The following is an 18,603-nucleotide window of genomic DNA, read 5'->3' as shown; positions in this document are numbered from 1 at the left end:
TTATTTTAGTAAAGACTGGCTCAATATATGCTTTGTTGTTTGAAATAGTCCTGATAATATTTATAAAGCTCAGGGAACATAGTAATTGTATTTAAAAGATCATATAGCCCTCATCTAGCATCTAATCCCCTAAAAGAACAATATCCACAGCTTTTCATTTTAAGTTAATATTTATCAAGAATCAGAGGTAAAAAGCAACCAGCTCCCACCAATAGCTAAAACGAAAGATTCATGACACCAAAAGTTGGTGAGGATATGAAGGAACTAGAATTCTTTGTTGTTGTTTAGTTTTTATTTCATAATCATAAACTTAACTCTGTAATCTTAGTTGACTTGGAGGGGGATAAGGAAAATACGGAACCATGGAACTGCCCCAGGGAACACAAAGATCATAGGATATTTTCAGCAGATGGGGGTGATGGGGTTCTCTCCTAAGCTATGGGAGGAAGAATCTGGTGCTTGAGATATTACACAAGTCAAATTTATTAGATTTGTCCACATCAGCAATGGTGATCTTCTTGGCCGTCTTGCCGTTCCGGGATCCAAGGTGTTCTGTGGCTGCTACAATATTCCTGCCCTCTCTCACCTTGCCAGAGACCACGTACATACATGCTATCCAATCATTCAGTTTTGGCAGTGCAGTTGGAAAACTGGGAACCATTTGTGTAGGGTCTGGCATTTGCCAAGGACAAGATGCCAGGACCTATATGCTCCAGGATGAAATTCTCATCAAATTTCTCCCCCTAGATGGATTTGCTGCCAGGGCCATTAGGGCGTATGAAGTCACCCCCTGGCATGTAAATCCTGGAATAATACTGTCAAAGCAGGAAATTTTTATTTTATAACCAAATCCTTTCTTCCCAGTTCTCAGAGCACACAAATTTTCTTCCGTCTTTGGAGCTTTGTCTGCAAATAGCTCAAAGGAGATGCACCACAAAGGCTCACCATCCCTGGCAATGTCCAAGAACAAGGTAGGGTCAACCGTGGCTGGGTGGCGTCTACAAGGGCCAGAATTCTTAGGTATGGTGAGTAGGAATGTAAAATAGTTCAAACACTCTGAGAAAACTGTTTGGAGGTTTCTTCAAAGTTACACATAGATCTACTTACCCAAAAGTAAAAAAAACATATGCTTACAGAAATGTCTTGTGCTAGAATGTTCATAGCAGGTTTATTCACAATAGCCTCAAACTGGAAACAGAACTCAGATGTCCATCAACAAAAGAATAGATAATTAAATTATGGTCTATCCATACAATGACATACTAATTAGCAATAAAAAAGGAATGAACGACAAATATATAAAACAACATGAATATTGAATCTTGACAGGGTGAATATTGACAGGGGTCAGAAAGTGCTGCCCCAAAATATGGTGACTGGCATATTAAATATTTTAAGTTAAAGGAATTTGAGAAAAGGCAGGTTCAGGAAGGACCCTCTGACTTTGCCCTGAAGCAGGTCATAAGATCCTGATGTGAGATAGGCATTGCCTATAATTGGAGGAAAGGAACATCCTTATCTGAAGAGGGAAGGACTTCAAGAGGACTCTGGATGAACAGGCCTTGCTAAATTTCCCCGACTGTACTACTCTTAGCTCATACCCATTTGTCACACTTTCCCACAACTTTCTACTCCTCATTAAACTTAGTACAAAAATACTCAGATTTTTTTTTAAGGATTTTATTTATTTATTTGACAGAGAGAGAGATCACAAGTAGGTAGAGAGGCAGGCAGAAAGAGGGGGAAGCAGGCTCCCCGCTGAGCAAAGAGATTGACTTGGGGCTCGATCCCAGGACCCCGGGACCATGACCTGAGCTGAAGGCAGAGACCCAACCCTCTGAGCCACCCAGGCACCCCCAAAATACTCAGATTTAACAGTTTCTACAGATCTTCATTTCCTTGGGGAGGCTCCCATGTCACATAAAACACGTTAGTAAATTTACATGCTTTCCTCTTGTTAATCTATCTTTTGTTACAGAGCCCCAGCTGAGAATTTAGAAGGGTAGAAGGGAAAGACTTTTTTTCTCCCCTACCAAAAAAAAAAAAAAAAGATTACTGGGTGGAAATGGACTGCAAAGAAACAAACTGTAATGACTGAATTTATATAAAATTCTAAAACAGGCAAAACTAAACTATGACCATATGAAACAGAGCAGTAGTTGCTTCTTGGGGGTGGGAGATTGATTGGGAAGGGGCTTAAGGGAACTTTCTGGAACATTTAATAGGTGTTTGGCAAAAGTAGTTGAACAGTGCCTGTAGGATTTCAGCATATGACTGCATATAATTAGAAAATTTTTAAAAAAAGAGGGGGGCAACCAACCTGTCAATTTGGAAGTTCTTGGGAGATCTTTTCTGTCCAAACAGCTTTCCATTGGTTGCTCCTCATGCTCTCCAAAACTTATATTTTTCCTTTTCTGTTTTTGCCAGTATAATGTATAATTGTAAGTCATTACAGGGTTAGTTTACATTTCCCCAAAGACTAATGAAGTTGGGCATCTTTTCATATGTTTATTGGACTTTTGGATATCATCTTTTAGAAGTGTTTGTTCTGGGATTTTTTTGGCCCATTTTTTCCACTAGGGCATCTTTTCTTATTTTTTTGTAGGAGTTATATATTTCGGATACAAGGCCTTTGTTATACGTATGTATTGTAAATATCTTCTCTCACTTTGTATGTTGTCTTTTCACTCTCGATGCCTTTTGGTGAATAAGCATTCTTAATTTAATATGGTTCAATTTATATATTTTCCCTTTATGTTTAGTGCTTTTTCTGCTTTGTTGTAAACTTTTTGCCTACTTCAAGGTCACACAGATGTTTTCTGCTAAAAGTGTTGCTTGACTTTTAAAATATAGATTGGCAACCCAAATGAAATATATTTTTATGATGGAGGTAAAAGTCCAAATAAATTTTTTTCCATATGAATATCCAAATGACCTAGCACCATTTTTTGGAAATGTCTCAATTGATGCACATCCTGGAGGACTTGTAAAATAATGTATTTTATATACATATATATATAATTTATATAAATGGTTCAAACTCTACACACAGTTCTGTTTTCCTATTTTTATGCAACACTGTTGATACACATAACCCATTATTAGCTGAATAGTATCCCATTATATGGATCTATCATGAAGAATTTAATTATTTCCCTAAAAGCAGACATTTAGAGTTTCCAGTTTTTGTTACTGCTGTTGTTGAGGTGCTGAAATGAACATTTTGTTCAAAGAGAGCGCCTGTTTGTTTCCTAAGGATAAAGTGCGAGGCGCGGGAATTCCCCGGCTCAGGTGCAAGGACATTTTAAAGTTTGCCTTCTGTAAGGATTATGCCAGTTTTTATGCCCACCCAGTCTAGAAACGTGTTTCATCATATTCTCGCCAACAGTGGCCATTATCGATCTTTTTAATCTTTGCTAAATTAAGTGCAAAGGAAATTTATTGTTTTCATTTCCAACTTTTTTTTTTTTTTATAATAGGTTAAAATTTTTTGTATATCCTTATTGGCTGTTTTACTTGTTTTGGATGGCCTGTTCAACTTTTCGCCCAATTTTCCTTTGAGATTGTCTTTTCCTTACTGGTTTATAAACATATATATGTTATAATAACAGAGTGTTCTCTTGCAGTTTCCCTTGTTTGGCTTTTAAGCTCATACTGTCTTTCGAGCACCGGTTTTAACTCAACTTGCATTACAAACCACCTTCTGCCTAACTGCCTTAGAAAGCCTTCCCGGCTTTCTAAGGCTGTTAGAGGTGGACGGAGCAAGCGTGCTCAGGAAGTGTTGCCCTTACCCTCCTCACGGAGGGGGCGGGGACAAAAGACGCCCCGCCTCCGCAAGCGCGCTCCGTTGCCATGGAAGCCGTGGGCAGGGAGCTTGGCGCTTCCCAGCTTCAGTACCCCTCAGAGAAACGAAACCTAGGTAGCGAGGGCTTCGGGCGGGCGGCGAGAGTCGCCGGCGTGCGTAACGTTGACGCGTGACGCCAGCCCGGCCTCGAGGCGCGTGCGCAATGTGTCTTTCAGGGCCCTCGGGCCACTGTCTGCCGACGTTCGGCGGCAGCGCGACGTGGAGGTGGGTTCCCGCTTCTGGTGTGGCGGGGGCGGGGCAGGGCCTCGTTCTCGGCCTCACCGAGCGACACCTACCTCTGCAGTGGCAGGGAAGCTGGGGGCGCCGCAGACCTTTAGGAGCGACCGTTCCGGGAAGCGGCCCGGGAGCGGGAGTGGAGGATGGTTCCCTCGAGTGAGGAGAGAGCGTGAAGCGCTGCCTCTCTAGACTCGGGGGGCCGAGGTGGGCGTGAGCGAAGGTAATCAGGCCCGGGTTCTGAGGCCGGGTCCTCCTGCGACTTTCCAGAGGGTGAAGCAGGGGCTGGGACGGAGGTTCCTCCAGGTCAGGAGGGATCGGGCCGCTCGAATGGAGCTTGGGACTCACTTCCATCAGGTGAAAGGTGATCGTGGGTGCCCCTGGCCCAAATTAAAGCGCTGGATACACTCTAGCTAATTATTTTCACCGATGCTGGGAGGAGGAGTTGCCAGGAACACTTCTAAAACTCCTTTGTAAGCGTTAATTGGAGAGAGCACTGTTGATGAGATCTTGTGGGTTTTGTGTCAGGCCCACGAATTTTGCAGGTATTTCCTTTGTGGCTTCGAGCCGGGAGCTACAGGACTTTTCCACTCTAATCTGCAAAACAAGAATGGTAATGCTGACCCTCCTGGCAGAATTATGATGCCACAAAGCTCTATGGAGTGCTTAATGAAAGGGGCAGAGGAGCATACGGAAACTTTTTTTCTTCTATTCTGTAAACCACGCGTTTTGTTTTTTATTTTTGGTCATGCATTGAAGTGCTGAAGTGAAGTTGAAGTGAATTATTATGACTCCTGTTCAGAACCTAATCAGAGGAGTGCCCTTTGTGCTAAGTATCATATACATTCATTTGTTCAATAAATACTGTGTGTTTACTGTGTACCAAGCACTGTTGTAACCTTGGGGTGATAAATGAGTCAACAAAGCAAAGATCCTTGCCTTGTGGAGCTTAAATTCCAGTTTGGGGAAGACAAAAAAATAAACGTAATAAGCAAAATATATTAGAAGGAAAAGAAAGTCATGGAAAAAGAAAAGTACAGCTAGGCCCATACCTTTACCATTGGTGGTAGTGCAAGATGCAACTAGGGTGTCGGTGTAGATTTCGTAGAAGAATTACATCTGAGTAAATATTGGAGATGAGGGAGTTAGCTATGCACGCAATCTGGAGGAAGAGGGTTCCAGGAAGAGGAATTGATCGTCGTACCTGGTGGTAAGTGAACAGGAATAAAACTTGTGTGGCTGGAGCAGAATGACTAAGGAGAATAATAGACAATTAGGTTAGAGATAGGTTGGGGCTGGAGGGCAGAAATCTTCAAGGGCCTTGTAGGCTACTGTAAGGACTGTGGCATTTACTTTGAGTGAAATGGGGAGCCAAAGCAGGCAAAGATAGAAGAGACCAGTTAGAGGGCTATGGCAGTAATCCAGCAGAGAATTGACAGTGTCTACAATCAGGAGGCTGGTAGCTGGAGGTGGGTGGCTTTTGGGAATTTGATAGGTTGGATTATAGACCTGAGCATTATTCAAAATATACATATATATATACATATATATAGTCAATATCTATAATTTTTATATAAACCTATCAGATATAGGCTTGAATTGTGTACCACAGGTGTAGTCCGGAAGAACAGTGGCGTGTTTGAATCACTTTAGTTTTTCTCATGTGAAGGTAATTATCTGTTAGCTTACGTAAGATTTCAGAGCTTATCTACAGCCATTAATTAGTATGTGAAATTAGACTAAAATCAGATTTTTTTCCAAGATAGACACAGTTGCCATCTAAACATGGTTGTAGTTTCCAGTAAGCACAGTGTAAATTAAGACAAAATAACTTGTAATAAACTTTCTCTTGCTTTTATTTAGTATTTTATTGAATGTGACAATGCCTCATTTTTGCCTTCTTTCAGAAGTCTGTCTGAATATAGCTTCTAACAAAAAAAAGATCTAAGATAAGAAAAAGTTATTGCTGGGCAAGTGTGACCATTAACTATACTTTACGCCTATTGTAAATATACTGTCACGAACAGAAATGGCTAAGAAGATACTTATTATTTCAAGAAGCTTACAAGCTAGTGGAGTATACAGGGTTGTAAATAATTTAAACAAAACATAAGAGGATGAAAAAAATGTGCTAAAAGAACAGTACAAAATAAATGCTAATAGAATATAGTCTTTCGGGTATTGTGTTTATCGTGGCTCAAGCTCACTTTTATTTCCCATTTTAATCATGAAACATTGGCTTTTTGCGGAATGATGGTTGTGTTGTCAGTTTTTTGTGTTTTACAAATTTAGATTCCTTTTGAGAAACTGGTGTAGAATGCATTGAGTATACTAAGTAAATGCAGTACTTAGGAACTTAAAGTGCCTATTAATTAACACTGAGCCAACAAGTACTGTGTAATACTTACAGCTCGGTCTTCTGGGATGTATAACTTAGGCCAACACTATGCCATTAAGCCATGCTTCTTTCCCTTATATCTCTTTCCTTCTCCAGTGTTTTTGGTTTCTTAGGCAGTGTTAGAACACAGAATGTACGTTGACTTGTTTATAATTTGTAAATTCAGTGAGGATATTTCTTCAATTTAAAGGTCCTCTATCAAAGTGTGTTACATTTTGGTGGCAAGAAGATATAATATTTTATAGTGGAGGCATGGAGTTGTCTGAGCAGGTAATAGAGGAATCTAGTTTAGAGACATGCCAGGTTGAGCTACAGTTCATTTTCAGCATTGAGCTGAATAGAGGCTAACCAGTCAGGTACACCACAGTTAACAAGCAGCATGGTGATGAGTGTTAGTTGGTGGCCTGTAAAGGTGATTTGGTACCACATCACATGGGTACCAAAGTGCATGTCTTAGCAAGAGTGTGAAATCTGGATGGAGAATGTATTTGGCAGTTGTAGGTAAATAAGTGTGTTGGCAGAGAGGCCTGGTATCAATACCAGTAATGGGTTCAGGTGTAGAATCTTATCCTGGAAGGAGGTGAGATTTGAAGGAACTAAAAAAAGCTGAAAGTCACTTGTTAAAGCTTGGTCAAAGTTCAAGGGATGAATCTTAGTCTGACAGTGTGTTTGGGGCCGTGTGGGTGGTGTCTCAGCCATGGGTAGAGGAAAATTTTGGGTAGGAGCTAAACAGATTATTCTGTTAATATGAGCTGTTAATATGATGAATATTCGTTGGTATATGCTTTTTATATGCTAACATGTTTATCCTCATTTAAAAAAAAAATGATACCCTAACTTTTTTTAAATAAGAAACAGGCTCAAAGATGTAATTTGCCCAGGCCCACTTTTTAACTGTGGATTTGAGTTCAGGTCTGTTGGATGTAAAAGCCTTTACTCTTTCTTTATTCCAGATTGCTTCATTGTGTAACAGAATGTGCTGACATTAGTCTTCCCATTTTAGGTAGTTTGTCAGGAATATGATCTGATTTGCTGTGGATGAGATTTCACTCACTAATAAATTTGATTCATTTAATTATGTGTTTTCTTTTTCTAGATTTTAATTTAATTTGAAAATGAGTAAGTGCAGAAAGGCACCACTGGGTTCAAGTCCTGAGACATTCAGCCCAGATGTTCTTGCTGACATTTTTGAACTCTTTGCCAAGAACTTTTCTTATGGCAAGCCACTTAATAATGAGTGGCAGTTACCAGATCCCAGTGAGGTTTTCACTTGTGACCACATGGAATTTAATACATTGCTTGATTTGAAGAACTCCCTAAATGAAGTAAAAAACCTACTGAGTGATAAGAAATTGGATGAGTGGCATGAACACACTGCTTTCACTAACAAAGCTGGAAAAATAATTTCTCATGTGAAAAAATCTGTGAATGCTGAACTTTGTACTCAAGCATGGTGTAAGTTTCATGAAATTTTGTGCAGTTTTCCACTTATTCCACAGGAGGCTTTTCAGAGTGGAAAATTGAATTCTCTACACCTTTGTGAAGCTCCTGGAGCTTTTATAGCGAGTCTCAATCACTACTTAAAATCCCATCGATTCCCCTGTGATTGGAGTTGGGTAGCTAACACTTTGAATCCATACCATGAAGCAAATGACAATCTTATGATGATTATGGATGACCGACTTATTGCAAATACCTTGGGTTGGTGGTACTTTGGTCCAGATAACACTGGTGATATCATGACCTTGAAATACCTGACTGGACTTCAGAACTTCGTAAGCAACATGGCTACTATTCACTTGATCACCGCAGATGGGAGTTTTGATTGCCAAGGAAACCCAGGTGAACAAGAAGCTTTAGTTTCTTCTTTGCATTACTGTGAAGTTGTCACTGCTCTGACAACTCTTGGAAATGGTGGCTCTTTTGTTCTGAAGATGTTTACTTTGTTTGAACATTGTTCCATAAACCTGATGTACCTGCTAAACTGTTCCTTTGACCAAGTCCATGTTTTTAAACCTGCTACTAGCAAGGCAGGGAACTCAGAAGTCTATGTGGTTTGTCTCCACTATAAGGGAAGAGAGGCAATCCATCCTTTGTTATCTAAGATGGTGCTGAATTTCGGGACAGAAATGACCCAGAAAGCTCTCTTTCCCCATCATGTGATTCCCGAATCTTTTCTTAAAAGGCATGAAGAATGTTGTATGTTCTTTCATAAATACCAGCTAGAGACTATTTCTGAGAACATTCGTCTGTTTCAGTGCATGGGAAAAGGGGAACAAACAAAGCTGAATAATTTAAGGGACTGTGCTGTTCAATATTTCATGCAAAAGTTTCAGTTGAAGCCTCTTTCCAGAAATAATTGGCTAGTGAAAAAATCTAATATTGGTTGTAGTACGAATACAAAATGGTTTGGGCAGAGGAACAGATACTTTAAAACCTATAACGAAAGGAAAATGCTGGAAACCCTTTCATGGAAAGATAAGGTGGCCAAAGGATACTTTAATAGTTGGGCAGAAGAACATGCTGTGTATCATTCTGGGCAAAATTCTCTCTTAGAAGGGACAGCTTCCAGTCTTGAGTGTCACTTGTGGCGTATTTTAGAGGGAAAGAAACTGCCAAAGGTAAAGTGTTCTCCTTTCTGTGATGGTGAAATTTTAAAGACTCTTAATGAAGCAGTTGAAAAGTCATCAGGAGGAGCCTTGAATTTGGATTCCAAGTTCTGGCCCAAACAGCAGTATTACTGTTCTTGTCACATTTTTACTGAAGAACTGATATTTTCTGAGTTGTTTAACCTAACCAAGTGCCTTCAGGATGAGCAGGTGGTAGAACCCAGCAACCAAATGAAGTGCCTGCTTGTGGGCTTTCCAGCCGTTCGTGATATCAAAACACATTTACCCCTGGAAGTTCACCTCTTGGAATCAACTGAACTCATGGCTTTCAGCTGTTCATTGCTTCATGATGGAGACCCGACCTACCAGCAGCTGTTTCTGGACTGCCTTCTACAGTCATTGCAGCAGCTTCATACAGGGGATGTTATGATTTTGCCTGTACTTTCTTGTTTTACAAGATTTATGGCCGGTTTGATCTTTGTACTGCACAGCTGTTTCAGATTCGTCACATTTTCTTGTCCCACTTCTTCTGAGCCCCTGAAGACCTGTGCGGTCCTGCTGTGTGTTGGTTATCAGGACCTTCCAAATCCTGTTTTCCAGTATCTGCAGAATGTGAATGAATTGTTGAGCTCTTTGCTTAAATCTGACGCACCCCAGCAGGTTTTACAGTTTGTGCCAATGGAGGTGCTCCTTAAGGGGGCACTACTTGATTTTTTGTGGGATTTGAATGCTGCCATTGCTAAAAGGCATTTACACCTAATTATTCAAGGAGAGAGAGAAGAAATCATCGGCAGCCTTCAGCTATGACGTTGAACTTGTCCTTTCTGAGATTTAACTTTATGGTTTCTTAGGGTTTCCATTGTTATTTCAGTCCTTTGCTATTTAAAAACCATTCATTTGGGGGAAAGGCCAACTTTTGCATCATTGAAAGTCTCATTATTTTGGGAAAACCACCGCTAGTTCTGATCTCCTATACATGCCTGTAGGCATGGAGTTTGCCATGTTGTGCAGTCTCTGCAGTGATGATATTCAACCTCGGACATGAGATGTGTGTATACAGTTGGGATGGACACATGCATACTTACTTAAGCAGTTTACTTGGTCTTATTTATCTGTTTTAAGATTTGCACCCATGTGCCTTCCTTCAGATTAGATTTTTTCCCAACTGATTTCCTCATTGGCTAATGCTGTTAATAAATTGAGAGAGGTCTCTGATGAAAGGAGGTGAACCACTCCTCAGCAACACTGGTGTTCTTTAATACTGACCGTGTCAGTTATGGATTCGGGGGAACTCCTCTTGCCAGATGTTCAGCATGTGCCATTCCTTGCCTTTAGGCCACTGACCCAATTTACTTGTGTGGTTCAAATGAAGCTATGTGCTGTTTTCTGAATATTTAATGACCACAGCCATCCAGCTAGAAAGGATATCAGGACAGCTTCAAACCAAAGATCATGTTTAAAACAATGAAAAATCACTGTGTCTAGTACACACTTGTATCATGAAAAGTTTCATTTAGGAATGGTGTAGAAATCTTTAACTTCCGGGAAATAATCTGTGAGCTAACAGATTTTTTTTAGATTGTAAAATAGTGTGTATGGACCCCTTTTGGGGACATATGAATGTAATGAACATAGTGAATCCTAAAGAAAAATTTTAACACTTCCAGAATGATGGTTCAGCATTCAAAATTTTTCAGCCTTGTTTCTTTGAAAGTAGCACTTTACCAAAAGATTGACCATGAGATGGTTATTTTATCAGTTGTGTCTGATTTCTTTTGAATTATATGTATTTGACGTGTAAATGAGCTTTTCTGGCAAACCGTATTAAGCAGATCTTCGTTACTTCGAAGTTCCACAAAGTGGGGAATGTTTATATTCTCACATATGTATTTTAGACATTTTTGTTAGTTATTAAAAAATAGATGTATTCTCTGATGTATTTGGTTGATAAATATTAATCTGAATTTTTTTCATGTTCTTTGCTATTTTGAGTTCCATTATAGATTCATGAATAAAGTCATTAGCAGAGAGATTTTGTGTTCGTCTTTTTTAAAGAGAATCATGGGGGAAGTTAAAAATATATCTTGGAAACATTTTTTTAAAGGAAGGTTTGAATGGGAGTTAATGTTCCTTCATTTCCTCTGATTTGTATTCATTAAAATTTAGTCCTTAATATTGTAATATTTATGGAATTTCTACTTCAGGAAAGAAACTGAATACTGGCACTGGTATTAAAACTTTCTTTTAAGCACCTCAAATAAGCATTGAATGCTTACGTGGTTTGTTTGTTTGTTTGTTTTTAAACACTAATCCATCTCTGTTGGAATACATAGCACAGTGGTGTATATTAGAATATATTTTGGTATTTAACTTGACTTTCAGAATCAGTTGCTGTTCATCTGATTTTTTTTGGATTCACATTTGCTCCATAGGTGAGAATAGGACTTGAAGGTTCAGATTGAACTTGATGTGGATGACAGGTACCAATGATTTTTAGGAACTTCTCTTTGAGAAAAAAAGGAGGAAAAGTGCTGTCCAAAAAATGAATGACAAGAAGACTGTAAGGTGAGACATGATTTATATATTAAAATAGGGTTCTTTAAAAAAAATATTTTTGTAGATTTTGTAATTTTTAACTTAATTGTTGAAATTAAGAGTTTTGTTGAAAAAAGCTTTTTAACAACCAGAAAATGTAAACTTCATAAATGTGTTTTCTAAAAACTTAAATGAGAAACCGTTCTTAAAAATTTAATTTTTCCACTGTTCATTTTTGTCCTCTCTAAGAAAAATATATTTTAGGGGAGGCCTTTATATATTATCCTAATGTTGCTTAAATATTTTAATGCATTGAAAATATCTTTTCTTGAGTAAATTATCAAATTTGTAGACTTTACTCCATCTTTAAAATAGTTTTTTATGTTTAAATAAAAAGATCCAGAGATCTTGGAGTGGAATGAAAGAAGCATTTAAAATACTAGGAAGAATTGGAAAAAAAAGTTGTTCAATGCTTTTGTTATTTTACTTTTTTTTTTTTTTTTAAAGATTTTATATATTTATTTGACAGAGAGAGAGAGAGAGATCGATCACAAGTAGGCAGAGAGGCAGGCAGAGAGAGGAGGAAGCAGGCTCATCGCCGAGCAGAGAGCCCGATGCAGGGCTCGATCCCAGGACCCCGAGATCATGACCTGAGCCGAAGGCAGAGGCTTAACCCACTGAGCCACCGAGGTGCCCCTATTTTACTTATTTTTGATGAGAATATACCTGGTCTTTAAAAATATGTAAACCTACTTTTCATTTCCCGTTGAACTCATAATAGTTAGACTGCTGTGGCATGGGTAAATGAAATCAGTTAATCCCTTACATTCTCATATTTTTAGAAATGAAAATGTTGATTATCAACCCAACCAAAATCTTATTTTCCATGTTTAAATACTTTTCCATATTTAAGTTGATTTGAAAACAAAAGGGCAACACTGATACTTCATTTAGTGTATTTTTGCTTTATGCTGAGATGAAAGTAAGAGATAAGACATTTTTAGTTTCAATTTTTTAAATTGTTTGAAACAAATGATTATCATTTTTAAGTTAAGCAGTACAAAGATTTTATAGCATTAGGTTTTTTTTTTGCTAATTTTTGTGTTCTAAAAAATAACATTTATTAACTAAACTGGTACAATTAGGCCTTATTTAAATGTCCTTTGTTACCTGTTTAATACATTTTGAAGAAAACTTAGACTTAATGTAAATATTATCCTCTATTAAAATGATGAAAAATTATTATGCGTAGATGGTATAGATATGCAAGGCCTGACTGAAAATTTTATTACATAGTTACTATTGAAAATAGAGATTCAATTGTTTGATAATAGGCCTCCCCAGCCCTTTTCTATTTTTTTTTTTTTTTTTACTGGATTAAAATTCATTTCAGGCTGATCTTGGGAGCAGAACTAACCATAAAACAAAAATTTCAGTATTCCCTAATGAATTTCTATTTGGATGGAAAACATTTTTCAGAGCTGGCCTCATGATAGCAGGTGAACCAAAAGCATATGACATATAGTAACTCATAATAAGTAGCTGTGTTTTAGGGCATGTAATTAAACCAAAATCCTCAAAATTTATAATGAGTTCCTACTATTTTGTACTTTCTGATCAATGTATTCTTTGTATAAAGTAGCAATCTTTGAATATGGAGTTCTGTCCTCCCCAATCTGTTATTTATATTTTCTTAGTTTGAACCAATACAGAAGATCAAAGTAACTTACCTTTGGATAAGTATAAGTTTATACGGTAATGTTTCGGGAAGAGGAGAAGCTGCTTTATAACCACAGATATGGTGAAGTTGTCTGCTGTTTTTTTGTTAGTAAAAATATTTAGAAATGACCTGTCATTGAGCATGGGTTAGCATTTAATCTTACTCAAGTGAAAATTTTATTTAAAAGTCTGATCTGCTTCTGGTCACATACAGGTTGTATACTCATTTACAAGTCGTACCCAGAGTAGTGTTTTCTCTAATTTTCTTGAGATTTTACTCTTTCTGTCTTTCCAGAGTATCTTTATAGACCCAGTGAGGTATAATTCTGTGTTTACTGTGTGCCAAGTGTAGCAGCATCAGTATAGTCTGTTACTGGACTTTTAATATAATTTATTATTTAAGATTGCAGCCACATTGTTGATTTGTGGGCTAAATTTGTCATGATATAATTAAAACATTTGTAGAGATTGCTCTTTAAACTGTTTGTGTACATTTTGCCGAAAAGCTGCTTTTACTAAAATGATTCTATAGACCTTTGTGGATAAACATATTTTATTTACCTGTGTATCTGCATCTTTTTGCTATTTAAACTTCTGCTTCAACACCAAATTACTTTACTGGGCAAGACAGATGTGCTTTTATGATCTCGACTTTCGAGAATTTCTATTATTTTCAGTGAATTTCAGGATTGACAAATTAGTCTACCGACTAGACCGGTTCAGAAACTTCAAAAGAAACACAAACATATCCTAGTGATTTTTTTTATTAGAGTAAACATCATTCCTATAACTATTTGATAACTCCAGTAATATTAATCTCTTCCTGGAGCTGTTACACTTACTGCTTGAATCATTCAATCTGAGCATTACCTTAAATAAAGCAATATTACATTGTTCCTTTTTTTTCTACCATTCTTTCATTTTCTTTCCAGAATTATAAATTCAAGGGCAAAGTGCTATGGCATATGTTTATTTTATATTTCATATTGTCAGTACAGGTGTTATTTTATTTTATATTTTGTGTAGTCAATATATGTGTCTTCAGAATACTATTTTTATATTATATAAAATTTACAAACATACACAAAATTAAAATCATATTAACAACCCTTGGCCAGGTTCCATAACCACCAACATTTTGCTTAACTTGCTTTATCCTCCTACCTTTTTTTTTTTTTTTTGGAGTATTTAAAAACAAAGTCATGGAATCTTAACAGATAAGGACGTTATTGCATGTGACAAAATTAATATCACCCAATACTTAGTCCATGTTCAAATTTTCCAGGTTGTCTCAAAAGTGCCTTTTTATGGTTGGTTCAAATAAGGATCCAAATAAGGCTGGCACATTGTATTTGCTTAATGTGCCTCTGAAGTCTCTCTATGTAAAAGTCCCTCACCCTGTTCTGTAGCCCCAACATTTTCTTTTCTATGCCATGTTAACTGGCCTATGCTTTTCCTCATGCTGAATTTGATTATGTTTTGATTTGTATCTCTATGCCACATATTTCTTATAAATTGGTAGTTAGAGGTAGAGGATTGATTACCTTTGGCAGGAAAACTTTGTAAATGGCACTGTGTACTTCCTTTTTTCGTCAGATCAGGAAGCACAAAATGGCTAGTTGCCCTGTCTCAGTGACATTAAGATCAGTTGGATTCAAATGTCAAACTTATTTATACACTGCATTTTTCTGTTGATCTTTCTTTTTTTTTTTTTTTAAGATTTTTATTTATTTATTTGAGAGAGATCACAAGTAGACAGAGAGGTAGGCAGAGAGAGAGAGAGAGAGAGAGGGAAGCAGTCTCCCTGCTGAGCAGAGAGCCCGATGTGGGACTTGATCCCAGGAGCCTGAGATCATGACCTGAGCCGAAGGCAGTGGCTTAACCCACTGAGCCACCCAGGCGCCCTCTGTTGATCTTTCACTTCATCATTTTTTATTTAATAGGTAGTGATACTTAGCTCTATTAGAGTTTCCAAGTTATTGATTAACAACATTTCTTCAGTTATTAACTGGACTTTATAATATGTAATTGAAGTCATCATTTCTTTTTTAAAAATAGTTTATTCAGGAAAAAACATGGAAAAAGTGCTTCATTTTTTAAAACACTTTATCAGTTTTCAGAAAAATAAGATGATGTTTTAGCAACCCTCAAAGGTGACTAATGAAATTTTATTTGGTGGTTTTTAAACTGTCTTTAGGAGTTCATGGATGGTTGTGTATCTGATGTATTTTAACCAGTTACAAGTACTGTTCTCATTTGATGCTCAAATTATCCTATTTTGACTTGGGTGGGTGAGGGATGGGCTCTTTCAGGTTAATACCTATGTTATTTTTTACATAATTTAAACTTTGAAAGCTTCTCTACTTTCTGGCACAACATATGCCCATGTCATTTATATTTCTGCCCAGACCTGACATCATCCTGACCTTAATGGGAATGTCCACAGTGCAGTGGTTCTCAAGACTCTTTTCCTCTCTTAAAAATTACTGAAGAATCCAAAGAGCTTTTGTTCATTGGAATTGTATCTCTTGAGATGTTCCATGTCAGAAGCTAAACCTCATAAACATTTTAAGTTTCATCAATTGAGAAATAACAGTGATAAAAGTATTGTGTTAACATAAACATATTTTACAAAAAATAACTTTCAAAACAAAAAGAAACATAGAAGTATTTACATTTTTGTAGATCTTTTTTGTATTATAGTAGAAGACAGATTCTCATATCCATTTTACATTTAGTCTGTTTGTACTGCGTTGTTTTAGTTGAAATACTTAAGAAAATCTGGACTCCCAATGGGTAGTTGGAAAAGGAAGGAGTATTTTAATATCCTTTTTGGATAATTATGGATGTTCTTTGATGCTTTTCCAAAACTTGACAGGTGATAAAGTTGATTGCAAAGAAGAATCTTAAACTATATTAATGAGACTTTTGTACTCTGTTAAAATCTGTTGGTCTGTCTTGTACTTTGAAGGGATTGCTTATTCATATGTGGTTTTGTAACCCCACAAATTCGTCATTTGGAAGATGAGTTCTTTGAGTTATGCAGATCTTGCAAATGTTTTTGACATATTTGATTTATATGGTACCAAAAAAACCCCACATTTTTAAACTCACTGCTGATCTTTTTTTTAAATTTATTTGTGCTTATTTAAAAAAAATTCTTTTTAATTTTTTTATTAACATGTAATGTATTATTAGCCCCAGGTGTACAGGTCTGTGAATCGCCAGATTTACACACTTTACAGCACTCATCATGGCACACACCTTCCCCAGTGTCCATAACCTCACCACCTTCTCGCTACCCCCCTCCCCCTGGCAACCCTCAGTATGTTTTGTGAGATTAAGAGTCTCTTATGGGTCTCTTATCCCATCTTGTTTCATTTATTCCCTTCCTACACCCCAAACCCCCCACATTGCCTCTCAGCTTCCTCATATCAGGGAGATCATAGCAATCGCACTACTGGGTATTTACCCTAAAGATCTAAATGTAGTGATCTGAAGGGGCACGTGCACCTGAATGTTTATAGCAGCAATGTCCGCAATAGCCAAAGTGTGGAACGAACCTAGGTGTCCATCAACAGATGAATGGATGAAGAAGATGTGGTGTATATATATATATAAATATATATATACAATGGAATTGTATGCAGCCATCAAAAGAAATGAAATCTTGCCATTTGCGACGATGTGGTTGGAACTAGAGGGTATTGGGCTGAGCGAAATAACTCACTGCTGATCTTAATAGAAAAAAAAATCAAAGTATTGAGAAGCTGTCGAACTCAGGGTGGTGAACAAACATTTTCTAAAATTTTGACTTTTGTTTGAATGCTTGAATTCTCTCTAAGTGACAACTTTGTCAGTTTTCCTTGAAGTGAGAGCTCACCTTATGAATTATTAAGGAAATATCTGTCAAATACCCAAGTCTATAACTACAAACTATAATTACCAACTACATAATAGCTATAGTTTGTCTCCCAGTTGTTCTTCCAAGTAAATACGATGTTCCATGAAAAATACACAATTTCAGTTTGTAACTCAGTTGCACAAATGCTTTTCCTGGGGACAGCCATCCTACTTTGGTATGCAGCAGAAATGCTTTATATGTACTTCCCATTTCTTCACCTAGAATATTTAAGGCATTTGCTCAAGAGTCAAAATTTAATAAGTTGGACTATTTTTACTACTTCAGGATATTCTTAAGTTAAAAAATCGCTTTTTTTCCACTGCCACGAATATGTGCATTGAAGAATGCAGTGACAACTTAGAGGAGTTTAGTGCCACTACCTTGATTTGTGCTAAGGCACCAGCAGTTTTGCCCACCACTGCTTTTGGATCTTCATAGTATAAAGCGGAAATACATAATGTTTTGGTTTGGATCCACAGACCATAGTTTGAGAACTGCTATCCTAGTCTGTTCCCATTGTATCAGCTGCTAATTTTTAAAAATGTATTTATTTTTTAAAAATTATTTAAAGTTTATTTTAATATTATTTACATCCATGAGTTATTCCTATTTTTGAGGCTTTTAAAAAATATAAATGTTCAGTTTTTCCATTGCTAAAATCTGTGGAGATGAGTATATTTTTCTCTTTAGTTCTTTTTAAAAAAATTTTATTATGTTAGTCATCATACAGTACATCAGTAGTTTTTGACATAGTGTTCTGTGATTCATTGTTTGCATATAACACCCATGCAAGTGCTCCATGCAATACACGCCCTCCTTACTACCCATCACTGGGCTCACCCACCCCCTACCCCTCCTCTCTGAAACTCTCAGTTTGTTTCCCAGAGTCCACAGTCTCTCATGGTTTGTCTTCCCCTCTGATTCCCCTGACCCCCTTCAGTTTTCCCTTCCTTTTCCTAATGCCCTCCATGCTATTCCTTATGTTCCACATATAAGTGAAACCATATGATAATTTACTTTCTCTGCTTGACTTATTTCACTCAGAATATTCTCTGGTTCCATCCATGTCGTTGCAAATGGTGGGTATTCATCCTTTCTGATGGCTGAGTAATATTCCATTGTGGATATGGACCACACCTTTATCCCTTCACCTGTTGAAGGGCATCTAGGCTCCTTCCACAGTTTGGCTATTGTGAACACTGCTGCTATGAACATTGGGGTGCATGTAGCTCTTTTCGCTGCATCAGTATCTTTGGGGGTAAATACCCAGTAGTGCAATTACTGGGTCATAAGGGTAGCTCTGTTTTTAATTTTTTGAGGAATCTCCACATTGTTTTCCAAAGTGGCTGTACAAGCTTGC

General features: G+C 37.3%; 1 protein-coding gene and 1 pseudogene across 2 annotated transcripts; one reads left to right on the top strand and one right to left on the bottom strand.

Moving 5' to 3' along the window:
• Nucleotides 1-436: 436 nt before the first annotated feature.
• Nucleotides 437-5,139, bottom strand: LOC116865494 (annotated as a pseudogene).
• CMTR2 (cap methyltransferase 2) lies at nucleotides 3,971-11,115 on the top strand. 2 transcript variants are annotated; one of them, XM_032853997.1, is made up of 2 exons: nucleotides 3,971-4,069; nucleotides 7,573-11,115. In XM_032853997.1, exon 2 carries the CDS (start codon nucleotides 7,592-7,594, stop codon nucleotides 9,890-9,892), a length of 2,301 nt encoding a protein of 766 aa, XP_032709888.1. In that variant the 5' UTR covers nucleotides 3,971-4,069; nucleotides 7,573-7,591; the 3' UTR covers nucleotides 9,893-11,115. The 2 variants fall into 2 exon arrangements, with proteins under 2 accessions (XP_032709888.1, XP_032709887.1); XM_032853996.1 differs by lacking the exon at nucleotides 3,971-4,069 and adding an exon at nucleotides 4,167-4,301.
• The last annotated feature ends 7,488 nt before the right edge of the window (nucleotides 11,116-18,603 follow it).

The sequence above is a fragment of the Lontra canadensis genome, unplaced genomic scaffold (genome assembly GCF_010015895.1).
Source record: "Lontra canadensis isolate GAN:19392208 unplaced genomic scaffold, GSC_riverotter_1.0 scaffold8, whole genome shotgun sequence".
In the NCBI taxonomy this organism is placed as follows: domain Eukaryota; kingdom Metazoa; phylum Chordata; class Mammalia; order Carnivora; family Mustelidae; genus Lontra; species Lontra canadensis.
Note: the sequence above shows the minus strand (reverse complement) of the source record. Positions and strands in the feature narration are given on the sequence as shown.

What these genes read in the sequence shown, in the direction of transcription:
- CMTR2 (XM_032853997.1), top strand. Translation starts at nt 7,592, where the DNA reads ATGAGTAAGTGCAGAAAGGCACCACTGGGTTCAAGTCCTGAGACATTC.